At 53.2% G+C, this 16,734-nt stretch overlaps 1 protein-coding gene across 11 annotated transcripts in view; it reads right to left on the bottom strand.

The window, feature by feature from the left end:
• Positions 1 to 10,408, bottom strand: part of tdp1 (tyrosyl-DNA phosphodiesterase 1) — a 132,896-nt gene extending 122,488 nt beyond the window's left edge. For 5 of the 11 annotated variants that reach the window (XM_072493853.1, XM_072493836.1, XM_072493899.1 and 2 more), the window contains exons 1-4: positions 10,215 to 10,408; positions 8,177 to 8,872; positions 5,897 to 5,940; positions 4,728 to 4,783 (exon numbers count right to left, since the gene is read on the bottom strand). In XM_072493853.1, the coding sequence (XP_072349954.1) occupies positions 4,728 to 4,783; positions 5,897 to 5,940; positions 8,177 to 8,867 (791 nt within the window). In that variant the 5' untranslated portion in view covers positions 8,868 to 8,872; positions 10,215 to 10,408. Of the gene's footprint in view, positions 1 to 4,727; positions 4,784 to 5,896; positions 5,941 to 8,176; positions 8,873 to 9,772; positions 10,026 to 10,214 lie in introns of those variants that run through there. The other 6 variants (XM_072493862.1, XM_072493882.1, XM_072493873.1 and 3 more) reach the window with 4 other exon arrangements.
• Between the last annotated feature and the right edge of the window lie 6,326 nt (positions 10,409 to 16,734).

Raw genomic sequence — 16,734 nt, 5'->3', positions numbered from 1 at the left:
CAGTGTAGAACTTTAAAAGGACGTAGACAAGTTAGTGGAGTGGGCAGATAGGTGGCAGGTGAAGTTCAAGGCGGAGAAGTGTGACGTGATGCATTTTGGTAGGAAGACTGTGGAGAGGCAATATAAAATAAGGGGTTAAATTCTCAAAGTGGGTGCAGGAGCAGAGGGTCCTGGACGTAGCGGGTAGCTGGGCCTGGGTGGGCCGCACGGTAGCACAGAGGTTAGCACTGTTGCTTCACAGTGCCAGGGTCCTAGGTTTGATTCCCGGCTTGGGTCACTGTCTGTGCGGAGTCTGCACGTTCCCCCCACCGTGTCTGTGGGGGTTTCCTCCGGGTGCTCCGGTTTCTTCCCACAAGTCCCCAAAGATGTGCTTGTTAGGTGAATTGGACATTCTGAATTCCCCCTCTGTGTACCCGAACAGGCGCCGGAATGTGGCGACTAGGGGGTTTTCACAGTAACTTCATTGCAGTGTTAATGTAAGCCTACATGTGACACTAATAAAGATTATGATTATTATAGATGTGTATAGATCAGGTCAGGACAGGATGTGCAGGACAGGTGCAGAGAGCAGTTAATAAAGCAAATAGTATTCTGGGCTTTATTAACAGGGGCACAGTGCACAAGAGCGAGGAGGTTATGCTGAACTTATACAAGATACTAGTTCGACCTCAGCTGGAATATGGTGTACAGTTCTGGGCGCCACACTGTAGGAAGGACGTGAACACATTGGAGAGAGCGCAGAAGAGGTTCACAAGAATGCTTCCGGCGATGAGAAACTTGTTATGAGGATGGATTGGAGAGGTTGGGACTGCTCTCCTTGGGGAGAAGAAGGCTAAGAGAAGATTTGATAGAGACATTCAAAATCACGAAGGGGATGGACAGAGTAGACGGGGAGAAACTGTTCCCGCTGGTAAAAGGATCGAGAACGAGAGAGCGCAGATTTAAAGGGATTTGCGAAAGCAGCAAATGTGATGTGAGAAAATTTCACAGTGAGTGGTTTGGGCCTGGAATGCACGGCCTGGAAGTGTGGTGGAGGCAGGTTCACTCGAGGCAGTCAAGAGGGCATTAGATGATTATTTGAAAAGAAACAATGTTCAGGGGTACAGGGAAGAGGCAACAAGTCATGATGAACGTTTGGGGAGTCGGCGCGGGCATGATGGGCCAAACATCCTCCTTCTGCGCTGTTAGAATTCTGTGAGGTCAGAGACATGAGTTGAATACTTTGAGCCGGACTAGCTCAGTCGGTGGAGCATGAATTGAGTACTTTGTACCTGTCTTTAGAAAACACAAAAATAATAGGGACCCAAGGTCGAGTGAGATTGAGGAACTTCAAAAAGTAAAAGAAACAGAATTGGAGAAATTAATGGGGTTACAAGCCTTCAAATCCCCTGCACCTCAGGGCCCTCAGAGAGGATGTTACCCCTGGTGGGGGAATACAGGGGGCACAGTTCTAGAATAAGGAGAGTCCCACTGCTTCTGTCAGAGGGTGGTGAGCATTTGGAAATTCTCCCCCAGCGAGCAAAATGCTGGGTCATTGAACATCTTCAGGACTGAGCGAGTATTTTGATTGACAAGTCAAGGGTCGTGCAAGGCAGGCAGAAAAGTGGGGTTGAGGCCACAATCTTGTGTACGATGGAGCAGGTTCGGCGGGCTGAATGGCCTAAGTCTGCTCCTGTTTCGCATGACCTTTTCTATCCATCATGCTGGATGGACAACTTTCGATCTTTCCAAAACCCCTCGATTCTGGAACCATCCCAACAGATTAGTGGGCCACAAACATAACCCAACAAAGCCTGAACAAAGGAGGGGGGAGAGAAAACTGGCAGGAATGAAAGTACTTAGCACTTAGCCCAAAGTCAATCATAGGCAACGTGCTGAAAGTTTGATTAAGGATGCCAGGGCAGAGTATTTAGAAAGTTGCGATGTACATGTGGGAGCATCGGTCTGGTCTCCAATCTGCAATAGTCATGGGTTTGCCCCGGGGAGGCTGGATGGAGGGTTTCGAGGTGGCAAAGAGCATGAATCAGGAGGATGGGAGATCTGTTCGTAGAGGGGAGCTTTCCCAGCCTGAGGGAACATAGAACAGACAGTGCAGAAGGAGGCCATTCGGCCCATCGAGTCTGCACGGACCCACATTAAGCCCTCACTTCCACCCTATCCCCGTAACCCAGTAACCCCTCCTAACCGTTTTTTGGACACCAAGGGCAATTTATCATGGCCAATCCACCTAACTTGCACGTCTTTGGACTGTGGGAGGAAACCGGAGCACCCGGAGGAAACCCACGCACACACGGGGAGAACGTGCAGACTCCGCACAGACAGTGACCCAGCAGGGAATCGAACCTGGGACCCTGGCGCTGTGAAGCCACAGTGCTATCCACTTGTGCTACCGTGCTGCCCATGGGAATTGGAGGAGAAATTTGAATTGATGGGAGAGAATGAGTTTAGGTCCCTGCAGGCGGGGGACTTCCTACGCAGGCAGGTCTCAACCTTCCCGCTCCTACCACCAAGGGGGATACAGGACAGGGTAGTTTCCAGAGTGTGGGTGGGAGAGGGGAAGGTTTCAGACATCTATAAAGAACTCATGTGGTCAGAGGAAACGCAGACCGAGGAGCTTAAACACAAATGGGAAGAGGAGTTAGGAGGAGAGATAGAGGATGGTCTCTGGGCGGACGCGTAGAGTAGAGTCAACGTGTCCACATCATGTGCCAGGCTCAGCCTGATACAATTTAAGGTCGTTCTCCGGGCCCACGTGACAGTGGCCCGGATGAGCAGGTTCTTTGGGATAGAAGACAGGAGCGCAAGGTGTGCGGGGGGGCCAACAAACCATGCTCACATGTTCTGGGCAAGCCCGAAGCTTAGGGGATTCTGGCAGGGGTTTACAGATGTCATGTCCACGGTGTTAAAAACAAGGGTGGCGCTGAGTCCAGAGGTGGCGATTTTCGGAGTGTCGGCGGAAGATCCAGGAATCCAGGAGAAAGAGGCAGTTCTGGCCTTTGCTCCCCTGGTAGCCCGGAGATGGATACTATTAGCTTGGAGGGACTCAAAGCCCCCGAAGTCGGAGACCTGGCTCACCGACATGGCGAGCTTTCTCTGTCTGGAGAAAATCAAGTTCGCCCTGAGAGGGTTAATATCAGGAGCCGACAGCTGTTCACCGACTTCTTTAGAGAAAATTAACGGTCAGCAGAGAGGGAGGGGTTTAGTTTAGACTAGTGTGTAAGAAAGGTGGGACCTGTGAGGGAGGAAGACGGCCTTTGCACTATGTTTATATTTGTATGTACACTGTTTCTTCTGTTATTGTTACAAAATCACAAATACCTCAATAAAATGTTTTATGAAAAAAAATAAAGTTGCGATGCGATTAGACAAAGTCAACATCGATTTATGCAAGGGTTTGTTTGAAAGGTCTGTTAGTTGTTCTGAAGATGTAACAAGCAGAGTAAATAAGGGGGAAGGAGTGGATGTAGTGTATTTGGATTTTCAAAAAGGATTCAATAAGGTGCCGCACAATTAAATTAGATTTATGGGGATTCAGAAATATAGTGATACAGACTGAGGTTTGGTTAATCGGCAGAAAACAAGACAGCAAAATTAAACAAAATCACTTTCAATTTGGCAGGCTGCAACTGGTGGGTTGCCACTCGGACCAGTGCATGGGCCTTTAGAAGTTGGCCGATAATACCAAGTTAGGTGAGAAGGCAAACGGTGAGGAGGAGGTAAAGGGATTGTAGAGAGACACAAGAGAGGTTGGGTGAGCGGGCAAGAACACTGAAAGGTGAGAACTGAGAAATCTTGATTTTTCGGGAGACCCGGGTGTTCTTGTACGATAATTACAGAACGTTGATGTACAGACAATTCAGAAAGCAAATGAAATGTTAGCCTTTGTTGCAAAAGGATTAGAATGCAAGAGTAAAGAAGTTTTACTGCAAAAGTATCGAGCCTTGGCGAGGCCACGCCTGGAGTGGCATGTGAGAATATTGTCTCCTTATCAAATTTGGATATATTTGCCTCAGAAGTACATTAGGTTCACAATTGATTCTTGTGGAAATGTGCTATGAGGAGAGCTGGTGGGGGGGGGGGGGGGGGGGGGGGGGGGGGGGGGGGAGAGGGGGGGGGGGGGGCCATAGCTCAGAACATCCCAAAGGAATTTATAATGACATGCATCAAATGTAGTTACAGTAGGAAACGCAGCAGTGAATTTGTGCACAGCAAGCTCCCGCAAACAGAGATGCGATCGTGAGCAGATAATCTATTTTAGTGACGTTGATTGAGGGATAGACATTGGCCAGAACATTAGGGGTAACCCCACTCCTCTTCTTTGGGATTATGCCATGACATCCACCTGAGGGGGCAGACTGGGCCTTGATTTAACCGCTCCTCTCAAAGACAACATCTGTGACGGTGCAGCACTCCCTCAGCACTGCCCTGCAGTGTTACAATGCTGTGTACACAAGGCAGTCAAGGTGTCCAGTCTTAAGCAGATCTGGGTGGTAAAAGATCATGTACCACAACAAAACCGTGTGCCTTGGCAACGCTTAGCGAGCTCTGCATTGCAGACAAGACGATCGGGATGTGTGCAAGGGTGGCAGGTGGGTTCTATGAACCCTGGTTCAGTATTTTATGGGCAGAGTCGCGATTGACACCGTCGCGGTAACCGGGTATAAGCACAAGGACTCTGCCACCTTCATGCTTTCCGTCACCTCAGCGGAGGAGTGATTGAGACTCACCTGAATTCTTCCGGGTATTGCTTCACCAACCAAGGAATATCAATGCAGTAATTGAACTGGAAGGTAAAAACATTCATTAATGGTCTTATTTCTTCAAATAGCAAAACAGCCCTCCCACAAAGTAGCAGCCCTGTGTCAAGAGGCATGTCTGGGTTGAAAACACAGCCTGACAAAATGAAAGATATAGTTCTAATCCATTCTAATAAACAAAAGATTAATGGTCTAACTAGTGCATTTAAAATAAAAATCAGTCGGCGGCACGGTGGCGGAGTGGTTAGCACTGCAGCCTCACGGCACCGAGGTCCCAGGTTCGATCCCGTCCCCGGGTCACTGTCCGTGTGGAGTTTGCACATTCTCCCCGTGTTTGCGTGCTGCTGGCTAGGACAGCGTTTGTTGCCCATCTCTAATTGACCTTGAGAAGGTGGTGGCGTGCCACCTTCTTGAACCGCAGCACGCCCTATGTAGGTACACCCACAGTGCTGTTAGGGAGGGGGAATCCTGGACTTTGACCCATTGACAGTGAAGAAACGACGAAATTGTTCCAGGTCAGGGTGGTGTGCAGCTTGGAGGGGGAACATGCGTTGGGGGGGTGTTCCCATCTCCACGTGCTTGGGAGGTCACCAACACACACTTTAGGAACCAACTCGGCGGCTGTTGGGAGAGGGAAGAGGCATGAGGATTAATGGAAGGCTCAGGCGGGTTAGCCTCTAAGAGCATCCCATCAAAGGGAACCTTCAGAACTCGGGGAAGATACTGGATAGGTTGGAGCCATTCAGCATTTTGAAGACCGCCAACTAAACCTCCCCTCAGCGCAGTGGTTAGCACTGCTGCCTCACGGCACCGAGGACCCGGGTTCGATCCCGGCCCCGGGTCACTGTCCGTGTGGAATTTGCACATTCTCCCCGTGTTTGCATGGGTCGTACCCCCCCCCACAACCCAAAGATGTGCAGGGTAGGTGGATTGGCCACGATAAATTGCCCCTTAATTGGAAAAAAAATGAACTGGGTTCTCTTAAATTTATTTTTAAAATAATAAAATAAAATAAAAACCTCCCCTTCATCTGCTCGGATGCAACGCAAACAATCCCGGTGTCTTTTCCCAGACTGCGTGTGACCCGAGTCTGACCCCACGTTGCAAGCAAGGCCGACACCCGAGAGAAGTCTTCTCACCTGAGCTGAAGCTTTTATTGTCCCAAAGAGAGGAGATAAAATATCTGCAAGAGTTCGAGAAAAAAAAAAGAGATTGGCGTCATTGACGTGTTTTTCCCCCGAGCTGGGGGCTAATAAAGAGGCAATTAAACAGGCCACAGGGAAATGGAATGAAATTGAGACATATTTAGGAAGTTCTGCAAAAATGGGCTGAATGGCCTCCTTCTGTGTCGTAACGACGGTAAAATTGAGGATTCATATTGACTGATCATACCCCTGAAATATATTCATTAAGATTACAATTTTCAATGACATTGTTTTCTGAAACCTAGGATGAACACCTCGGTTAAATTGGGAATGTGCACCTGGGCCAAGAACTGGAGCAAGATTTGTCCTTCTTTAAAAATAAATTTCGACTAGCCAATGAAGGGGCAATTTAGCGTGGCCAATCCACCTACCCTGCACATCTTTGGGTTGTGGGGGCGTAAACCACGCAGACACGGGGAGAATGTGCAAACTCCACACGGACAGTGACCCAGGGCCGGGATCGAACCCAGGTCCTCGGCGCCGTGAGGCAGCAGTGCTAACCACTGCGCCACCGTGCCGCCCGCAAGATGTGTCCTCAAAAGTTAACTACCCCCTTCTTCCCCCAGAGCCGTCCTAATTTAGTCACAGAGGACAAGCCCTTGTCGGATTCATCGCTGGCTTCCCTCTCTGAACCCCTCCACCTTCCTCTTTTCCTTTAAGTTGCGTCCGCAAATGTGTGTCCCATTGACAAAGCTCCTTTTTTATTTATTGATTTATGGGATGTGGGTATCGTGGGCGAGACTAGCATTTATCACCATGCCTAATTGCCTTTGAGAAGGTGGTGACGAGCCGCCTTCTTGAACCACTGCAGTCCGTGCTGCAGGTACACCCACTGTGCTGTTAGGGAGGGATTAGAGCCGGTGACAGCGAAGGAGAGCGATATATTCCCAAGTCAGGACGGTGTGAGGCGGCGAGGAACGTACGGCGTGGCGATGTGAGCTCAACGAGTGAGATACCTCGGGACTGCAGTTTGTCACGCTGGAGATGCTATATAACTGCAAGTTGTTGTTGCTGAAGTGGGAGGAGTTACCACATTAGTACACAGAGCGACAACCTGGGTCTCTGTCACTATAAATAATAATAATAATCGCTTAGTGTCACAAGTAGGCTTCAATGAAGTTACTGTGAAAAGTCCCCAGTCGCCACATTCCAGCGCCTGTTCGGGGAGGCCTGTAGGGGAATTGAACCCGTGCTGCTGGCCTTGTTCTGCATTACAAGCCAGCTGTTTAGCCCACTGTGCTAAACCAGCCCCTTGTAGCACTCCCTCAGTACTGACCCCCTGACAGTGCTGCACTCCCTCAGTACTGACCCTCTGACAGTGCTGCACTCCCTCAGTACTGACCCTCTGACAGTGCAGCACTCCCTCAGTACTGACCCTCTGACAGTGCAGCACTCCCTCAGTACTGACCCTCTGACAGTGCAGCACTCCCTCAGTACTGACCCACTGACAGTGCAGCACTCCCTCAGTACTGACCCTCTGACAGTGCAGCACTCCCTCAGTACTGACCCCCTGACAGTGCGGCACTCCCTCAGTACTGACCCCCTGACAGTGCAGCACTCCCTCAGTACTGACCCTCTGACAGTGCGGCACTCCCTCAGTACTGACCCCCTGACAGTGCAGCACTCCCTCAGTACCTACCCTCTGACAGTGCAGCACTCCCTCAGTACTGACCCTCTGACAGTGCAGCACTCCCTCAGTACTGACCCTCTGACAGTGCAGCACTCCCTCAGTACTGACCCTCTGACAGTGTGGCACTCCCTCAGTACTGGCCCTCTGACAGTGCAGCACTCCCTCAGTACTGGCCCTCTGACAGTGTGGCACTCCCTCCGTACTGACACCGTGTCTGGAGTGAAAGCAGAACCCACAGCTACTGACTCGCATGTGTGCCACCAACTGCTCACACTGAAAAAGGTCAATTTAAACATCGCAGCTGGTGGAACCGGAGAGCAGCATAAACGGAGGTATTGACGAAATTGGGGATCTAAACTCAGACATTACTTTGTTCCTCTGTGCCCCTCAGCTGGCCACTGGGATCGGTGTGTGCCCCTCAGCTGGACACTGGGATGGGAGTGTGCCCCTCAGCTGGACACTGGGATGGGTGTGTGCCCCTCAGCTGGACACCGGGATGGCAGTGTGCCCCTCAGCTGGCTGCACATTGAAACATCCCCGACTCTGATCCCAAAACCACTCTGAAGCGTCTGCAGACATCTTACCTTTTATGTGAAGTGCTCCGCAGTTGTCTTTGGTTGGGATGCCAGAGACTTTGGTCAGGTAAAAACTGAAACGCTTGGCTTTTTCCAGCACGTCCCACGTGTCTAAGCTGTCACCGCCCCTCTCCGATTTGGATGGCCAGGTAGTTACTGAGCTCCCCGAGGGGCAGCGATGGTCCATTCCTTCCAGCCGCTGTTTCTTAGGCCTCGGAGCTGGACCCCCCTGGTCAGCCAGCTCCGCCTTGACCAGTCGCACTTCAGCTTTGTCATCAGGCTCCTCCTCGCTGCTGGAGACCCCCCAGCCCGATTCAGATGACGGTCTTAACCTCTTAAGAGCAGGGGAGGGCTGCCTGCTGAGGTCAGGCGTTTCCGTTTTGACAGGGTCTGTGGCACATTTCTCCATCATTTTCCCAGCCCCGGATGCACGAGGGCTCGGTGAACATTTCCTGGAATGATCGGGTCCTGAAGGTCCTTCGGTGCTGGAAACAGCATTCGCATGGCCAGAGCTCACCACCTCAAACTCTCCTTCATCGACCACGGTCTCGTCCGAATCGGACACCCAGTCTTTCCTGGCAGGCTGTGGAAGTGGGCACGATCTGTCTGCCCGTCGAATAGGCTCAGCGTCTTCCTCATCGCTGCTCGACACTGTCCATCTCCCGTGCTGACTCTGAACTTTGCTCACTCCTCCAGACATGGCTTCTGGCAGGGGGAGGGGAGGGGAAGAAATAAAAACTTTAATTTACATAGTATCCTTCCTGGCCTTGGCACGTCCTGAAACCCTTTACAGCCAACCAATGACGCACTTTTGAAAAATAGTTACAGCTGAAATATAGGAAACGTGGCAGTCAACACGCGCAGAACAAGATCCCACAAATGACAATGGCCAGATCACCTGGCGGTTGAGGGGTATATTTTGACCCTGGACACATGGAGGACCGCGGGCCTTCCTGAAATAACCGATCGAAATAATGAAACAGATTGAGTTTCCACGGCAGTTCCTTCAGTTTTATTGGAACTCGGGTGAAGCCCGACAGAAAGCAGCAGTGGGGGTGGTGGGGTGGGGGGGTGGGGGGCGGGGGGTACACTTGTGCTAGCGATTTCTGTCCAGTGACACCAGACAGCCACGCCACGACAGCTCTAATTCAAATAACCAGTCTACAGTTTCAATTACCTCCTGACGGGTAAAATTATTTTATTCCATTGGATCTTACCCATCCCAAAATTGTCCTTGAACAGAGCTGCTCGCGAGACCATTTCAGCGGGCAGTCACAAGTCAACCACATTGCTGGGGCTCGAGGAGTCGCATGTAGGCCAGACCAGGTAAGGACAGCAGATTTCCTTCCCTAAAGAGTTCGACTAGTTTAATAAAAAATTTACTTCCACTATCTGATGTGGGACCCGTGCCCCCCCCCCCCCCCCCCCCGAGTCTTTGGGTTACGGGTCCGGTGACATGGTCACTCTGCCACCATTGCCTTGGGCCCTCTCCTTATTTACCAACCAGTTGGCAGGGGAAGATGTGACTCTTCCAAAACCATCAACAACAATCCCGAGGGGCTGCAAATCAACATCCACCTTAACCTCGGGATAAACCTCTCTTACCTTCTCGGTGTCCCTCTCTCCCGGAAAGAAAGCAATCACCACTGGACAACTGGAAGGCCCTGGCTGGCCAGTCTATTCACTGCCATGAACTGCTCAGGGAGCCAGCAGCAAGAAGCAGTGACACCCTCCTAAAGGGTGACCTGCTCTTTTGTAGGGCTTCAGGGGGCAGCTTGGCCGGCAGCTTGGGAGGGCACATGGGACGATTGTCCTTGGCAGCGCCCTCAGTCCGGTGCCCCAGTCTGAACCAAGACAAAAGCACTTCGGCGCTGGGTAGCATGTTGCAGACGAGAGAGAGAGAGAGAGAGAAAAATAAATGGGTGTGAGGGGGACGGTGCACGACCTGGGTCAGGAATGGAGAAAGGGCCATTGTGAACACAGGATGCTGCATGTTGAATTGTATTTATTTGACCGGATGCTGCGACCGTCGCCTATTGTAGCCCACCTTGAATGAAACTGTATCTAATCTGCAGCCGCTTGACACAATGTAGCCCAGCCGCTTTGGAACGCGGCTCAGGAGAACTTAGAACGCGGCCCGGGAGCACGCGCCCGCTTTAGAACGCGGCCCGGGAGCACGAGCCCGCGTTGGAACGCGGCCCGGGGGCACGAGCCGGCTTTAGAACGCGGCCCGGGAGCACGAGCCCCCTTCAGAACGCGGCCCGGGAGCGCGCCCGCATTCCTTCCCACCGGGTCCTATTGCGCACCGACAATCGAAGTTGCACTTGCCCTGTCAGCAACCTTAAATTAGCGTTCAGAATCCCGGCTTCTCTCATTGGAACCAAAGACAAAATGCTGGAAAACCTCAGCAGGTCTGGCAGCATCTGTAGCGAGAGAAAAGTGCTAACGTTTCGAGTCCAGATGACCCTTTGTCAAAGCTTTATTTCTCTTATTGCAAATCTGACTCTCCGAATTTGCTTTAAAAGAAACGACTATTTTGCTCTCACTTCCTCTGGTAGACCCCAGCCTGTGGCTCAGCTGGTAGCACTGGGCTGGGGGTTGCCAACTCTCCAGGATTGGCCTGGAGTTTCCAGGAATTGGAAGATGAATTTGCAGGTGTCTGCTGTGTGGAACCCCGGAGAAAAAAAACATCGGGTCATTTAAAGATGGTTGTTTCTTTTTGTCATTTTCTTCCAACATTTTCTCTTGCAGTAATGCTGGTGCACAGGGCGCACCGTCCCAGGACGAGAATGAGCGGGTTCTTCCCAGAGGTGGAAGACATGTGAATGGTGCCAGGGGGGCCCGACCAACCACACCCACATGTTCATCCTTTCAGAAGAATGAGAGGGGATCTGGTCGATTATTTAAAATGCTAAAAGGAATTGATAAAGTAAACGTAGACCAAATGTTCCCCCTTGTAGGGCAATCTCAAACGAGAAGTCATGGATATCATAGAATTTACAGTGCAGAAGGAGGCCATTCGGCCCATCGAGTCTGCACCGGATCCTGGAAAGAGCATCCGATTTAAGCCCACACCTCTACCCTACCCCTGCAATCCCACCTATTTACCCACCTAAGCGCAATTTAACTTCGCCAATCCACCTAACCTGCACATCTTTGGACTGTGGGAGTGTGGTAGTCACCACTGATGTATTATACTGTATATATATGGGTATTACGGTAAGGCCCCTGTACTACAGGTATGGGGGTAGATCCTTGCCTGCTGGCTCCGCCCAGTAGGCAGAGTATAAATGCGTGTGCTCTCCGAACAGCAGCCATTTCGTCAGCTGCTGTAGGAGTCCACACATCTCTGTGCAATAAAATCTCGATTACATTCTGCTCTCGTATCGTCGTAATTGAAAGTCCATCAATTTATTACACAGAGATTTTTCAGAGATGGATCTCCGTATCAAGCCGGATTGCCTGCAGCTGCATCCTCAAGCAGACAACGGCAAAAAGGACTTCCAGCATTGGCTAGCTAGCTTTGAAGCATACATCGGGTCTGCACCAGACCCAATCTCAGAAGCACAGAAGCTCCAGGTTCTGTACACGCGGCTGAGCTCCAATGTTTTTCCCCTCGTCCAGGACGTGCCTACCTACGCAGAGGCCATGGCGCTACTGAAGGAGAATTACGCTCAGCAGACCAAGAAGATCTATGCCAGGCACCTCCTATCCACGTGGCACCAACTTCCCGGTGAGTCTGTGGAAGATTTTTGGCGTGCCCAGCTCGCCCTGGTGAGAGACTGTGACTGCCAGGCCGTTCGGCCACTGAACATTTGAACCTACTCATGAGAGACGCGTTCGTTATGGGCATAGGGTCTGACTATTTCCGCCAGCGCCTCTTAGAAAGGGCCACGCTTGACCTCGCGGCGACCAAGAAACTAGCACTCTCGCTCACGGTCGCCTCACGCAATGTACAGGCTTATGCCCCCGACCGCACGGCCCACCCCCCCTGTGCATCGTGGACCCCGCCCGCGCCCACCCCATCGTGGACCCCATCAGCGACCGCCCTCAGCCATCCCCACGCCTGCGCCGCGCGGCAGCCAACCAACCCCGGGGGACCCAAGTGCTACTTCTGCTGACAGACAAAACACCCCTGGCAGCGATGCCCGGCGCGGAGCGCGCTCTGCAAGGCCTGTGGCAAGAAGGGACATTTCGCTGCAGTGTGCCAGGCCCGCTCAATCGCCGCTATTGTCCCTGCAGCCCCCATGTGCGGCCAGTGGGCGCCTCCATCTTCCTCTCCTCAGACCACGTGTGGCCCGTGGGCGCAGCCATCTTGCTCCACTCACAACACGTGCGGCCCGTGGGCGCCGCCATCTTGCTTGCCTCAGAACCAATGGGCACTGCCATCTTGCCTGCCCCAGGTCATGTGCGGCTCGAGGTCGGCGCCACCTTGCCTGCCCCAGGACCCCTGCCCGTCGGGCACCTCATCGGGCCACTCATCGCCTGCAACCGCCAACGACCAGCTGCGTCTCGCCTCGGTCACGATCGACCAGTCTCGACCGCACAACTTCGCGACCGCTTCGACAAAGGTGAAGGTCGACGGGCACGAGATATTCTACCTTCTGGACTCTGGGAGCACTGAGAGCTTCATCCACCCCATTACAGTAAGGTGCTGCTCCCTCGCGGTACACCCCGCTAACCAAAGAATCTCCCTGGCCTCCGGATCCCACTCCGTGGCAATCCGGGGGTACTGCTTGCCACCCTCGCCATCCAGGGCGTAGAGTTCAGCGGCTTCCGGCTGTACGTCCTCCCCAACCTCTGCGCTGCCTTGCTACTCAGCCTGGACTTCCAGTGCAACCTCCAGAGCCTAACCCTGAAACTTGGCGGGCCCCTACCACCCCTTACTGTTTGCGGCCTCGCGACCCTTAAGGTCGACCCGCCCTCCCTGTTGCAAACCTCACCCCGGATTGCAAACCCTTCGCCACCAGGAGCAGACGGTACAGCGCCCAGGACAGGACCTTCATCAGATCTGAGGTCCAGCGGCTGTTGCGGGAAGGTATCATCGAGGCCAGCAACAGCCCCTGGAGAGCCCAAGTGGTAGTGGTGAAAACCGGGGAGAAAAACAGGATGGTCGTTGACTACAGTCAGACCATCAATCGGTACACGCAGCTCGACGCGTACCCCCTCCCACACATATCTGATATGGTCAATCAGATTGCACAGTACCGGGTCTTCTCGACAGTGGGCCTGAAATCTGCCTACCACCAGCTCCCCATCCGCAAGGCGGACCGCCCATACACTGCGTTTGAAGCAGACGGCCGCCTTTACCATTTTCTTAGGGTTTCCTTTGGCATCACCAATGGGGTCTCGGTCTTCCAAGGGAGATGGACTGAATGGTTGACCGGTACGGGCTGCGGGCCACTTTCCCGTACCTGGACAACATCACCATCTGCAGCCACGACCAGCAGGACCACGACGCTAGCCTTTCCAAATTTCTCCACACCGCCACACTCCTCAACCTAACTTACAACAAGGAGAAGTGTGTGTTCAGCACGAACCGATTAGCCATCATCGGCTATGTGGTTCAGAACGGAGTTCTGGGGCCCGACCCCGATCGCGTGCGCCCCCTCATGGAACTCCCCCTCCCCACTGCCTCTAGGCTCTCAATCGATGCCTGGGGTTCTTTTCGTATTATGCCCAGTGGGTCCCAAGCTATGCGGACAAGGCCCGCCCACTCATTCAATCCACTGCTTTCCCACTGAAGGCTGAGGCTCACCAGGCCTTCAACCGTATCAAGGCTGACATCAACAAGACCGCGATGCACGCGGTCGACAAGACGATCCCCTTCCAAGTTGAGAGCGATGCATCAGACGTCGCTCTGGCCGCCACCCTCAACCAGGCAGGCAGGCCCTTGGCATTCTTTTCCCGCACCTTCCATGCCTCCAAAATTCGGCACTCCTCCGTCGAAAAGGAGGCCCAAGCGATCGTTGAAGCAGTGCGACATTGGAGGCATTACCTGGCCGGCAGGAGATTCACTCTCCTCACAGACCAACGGCCGGTTGCCTTCATGTTTAACAACACACAGCGGGGTAAGATCAAAAATGATAAAATCTTGAGGAGGAGGATTGAGCTCTCCACCTATAATTACGAGATTGTGTATCGCCCCGGTAAGCTCAACCAGCCCCCCCGATGCCCTATCCTGAGGTACATGTGCCAGCGCACAAGTGGACCGACTCCAGACCCTGCACGATGATTTCTGTCACCCAGGAGTCACCCGCTTTTACCACTTCATTAAGGCCCGCAATCTGCCCTACTCCATCATGGAAGTCAGGGCTATCACCAGAGACTGCCAGGTCTGCGCGGAGTGTAAACCGCACTTCTACCGGCCAGACTGTACGCCTGGTGAAGGCCTCCCGCCCCTCTAAACGCCACAGTGTGGACTTCAAAGGGCTCCTCCCCTCCACCGACCGCAACACGTACTTTCTTAATGTGGTCGACGAGTATTCCAGATTCCCCTTCGCCGCCCCATGCCCCGATATGACGTCTGCCACCGTCATCAAAGCCCTCAACACCATCTTTGCTCTGTTCAGTTTCCCCGCCTACATCCACAGCAACCGGGGATCCTCATTTATGAGCGATGAGCTGCGCCAGTACCTGCTCAACAGGGGCATTGCCTCGAGCAGGACGACCAGCTACAACCCCCGGGGAAACGGGCAGGTGGAGCGGGAGAATGGGACGATCTGGAGGGCCGTCCAGCTGGCCCTAAGGTCCAGAAATCTCCCAGCCTCCCGCTGGCAGGAGGTCCTCCCCGACGCACTTCACTCCATTCGGTCGCTCCTGTGCACGGCGCCTAACGAAACCCCCCATGAATGTCTCCTGGCCTTCCCCAGAAAGTCCACCTCCGGGGTTTCGCTCCCAATGTGGCTGGCAGCTCCAGGACCCCTTTTCCTCCGCAAGCACATGCGGCTCCACAAGGCGGACCCATTGGTTGAGAGGGTACAGCTACTCCATGCAAACCCGCAGGACGCCTACGTAGCGTACCCCGACGGCCGCGAAGACACAGTCTCCCTCAGGGATCTGGCACCAGCTGGGTCCCCACACACCCCTCCCTCTGCCCCGGCGCCACCCTCCCCTCCCCCGGCGCAGCCCCCACTCCAGGACAATCCGTCCTCCCCTTGCTCACACCCGGGGATGAAGAGGATTTCGACACGCTCCCGGAGTCACCGAAGACCAAGCCGACACCTGAGTTGCCACCAGCACTGCGGCCTCTCAACGACAGATCAAGGCCCCCGATCGTCTAAATCTGTAACCATCTCTGTAATTTTAAAACCAATCTGTATGTATATAGTTTTCCACCAACCCCGCTGGACTCATTTTTAACAGGGGGTGAATGTGGTAGTCACCACTGTTGTATCATATTGTATATATGGGTATTACGGTAAGGCCTCTGTACTACAGGTACGGGGGTAGATACCTGCCTGCTGGCTCCGCCCAGTAGGCAGAGTATAAATATGTGTGCTCTACGAACAGCAGCCATTTCATAAGCTGCTGTAGGAGGCCACACATCTCTGTGTAATAAACCTCGATTACTCTCTACTCTCATCTCGCGTACTTGATAGTGCATAGGGAGGAAACCGGCGCACCCGGAGGAAACCCACGCAGACACGGGGAGAACGTGCAGACTCCGCACAGACAGTGACCCAAGCCGGGAATCGAACCTGTGACCCTGGAGCTGTGAAGCATCCGTGCTTACCACTGCGCTACCGTGCCACCCCATATCGGTTAAGAAGCGGTAGATTTAGAACTGGGATGAGGAGGAACTACTTCTCACAGAGGGCGGTGAATTTGTGGAACTCGCTGCCCCAGTCCTATGTCCCTAAGTTCTGGCAGTGCAGCACTCCCTCAGTACTGACCCTCTGACAGTGCAGCACACCCTTAGTACTGACCCTCTGACAGTGCAGCACTCCCTCAGTACTGACCCTCTGACAGAGCAGCACTCCCTCAGTACTGACCCTCTGACAGTGCAGCACTCCCTCAGTACTGACCCTTTGACACTGTGGCGCTCCCTCAGTACTGACCCTCTGATAGTGCAGCACTCCCTCAGTACTGACCCTCTGACAGTGCAGCACTCCCTCAGTACTGACCCCCTGACAGTGCTGCGCTCCCTCAGTACTGACCCTCAATGCAGCATTCCCTCAGTACTAAACCTGTGACAGTGCGGCACTCCCTCAGTACTGACCCTCTGACAGTGCAGCACTCCCTCAGTACGGACGCTCTGACAGTGCAGCACCCCCTCAGTACTGACCCCCTGATAGCGCGGCACTCCCTCAGTACTGACCCTCTGACAGTGCAGCACTCGCTCAGTACTGACCCTCTGACTGTGCAGCACTCCCTCACTACTGATCCTCTGACAGTGCAGCACTCCCTCAGTACTGACCCTCTGACATTGCAGCACTCCCTCAGTACTGACCCTCTGACAGTGCGGCACTCCCTCAGTACTGACCCTCTGACAGTGCGGCACTCCCTCAGTACTGACCCTCTGACAGTGCAGTACTTCCTAAGTACTGACCATCTGACAGTGCGGC

This window comes from Scyliorhinus torazame, chromosome 2, assembly GCF_047496885.1.
Source record: "Scyliorhinus torazame isolate Kashiwa2021f chromosome 2, sScyTor2.1, whole genome shotgun sequence".
Classification (NCBI taxonomy): Eukaryota; Metazoa; Chordata; class Chondrichthyes; order Carcharhiniformes; family Scyliorhinidae; genus Scyliorhinus; species Scyliorhinus torazame.
This window is presented reverse-complemented; position numbering and strand designations above follow the sequence as displayed.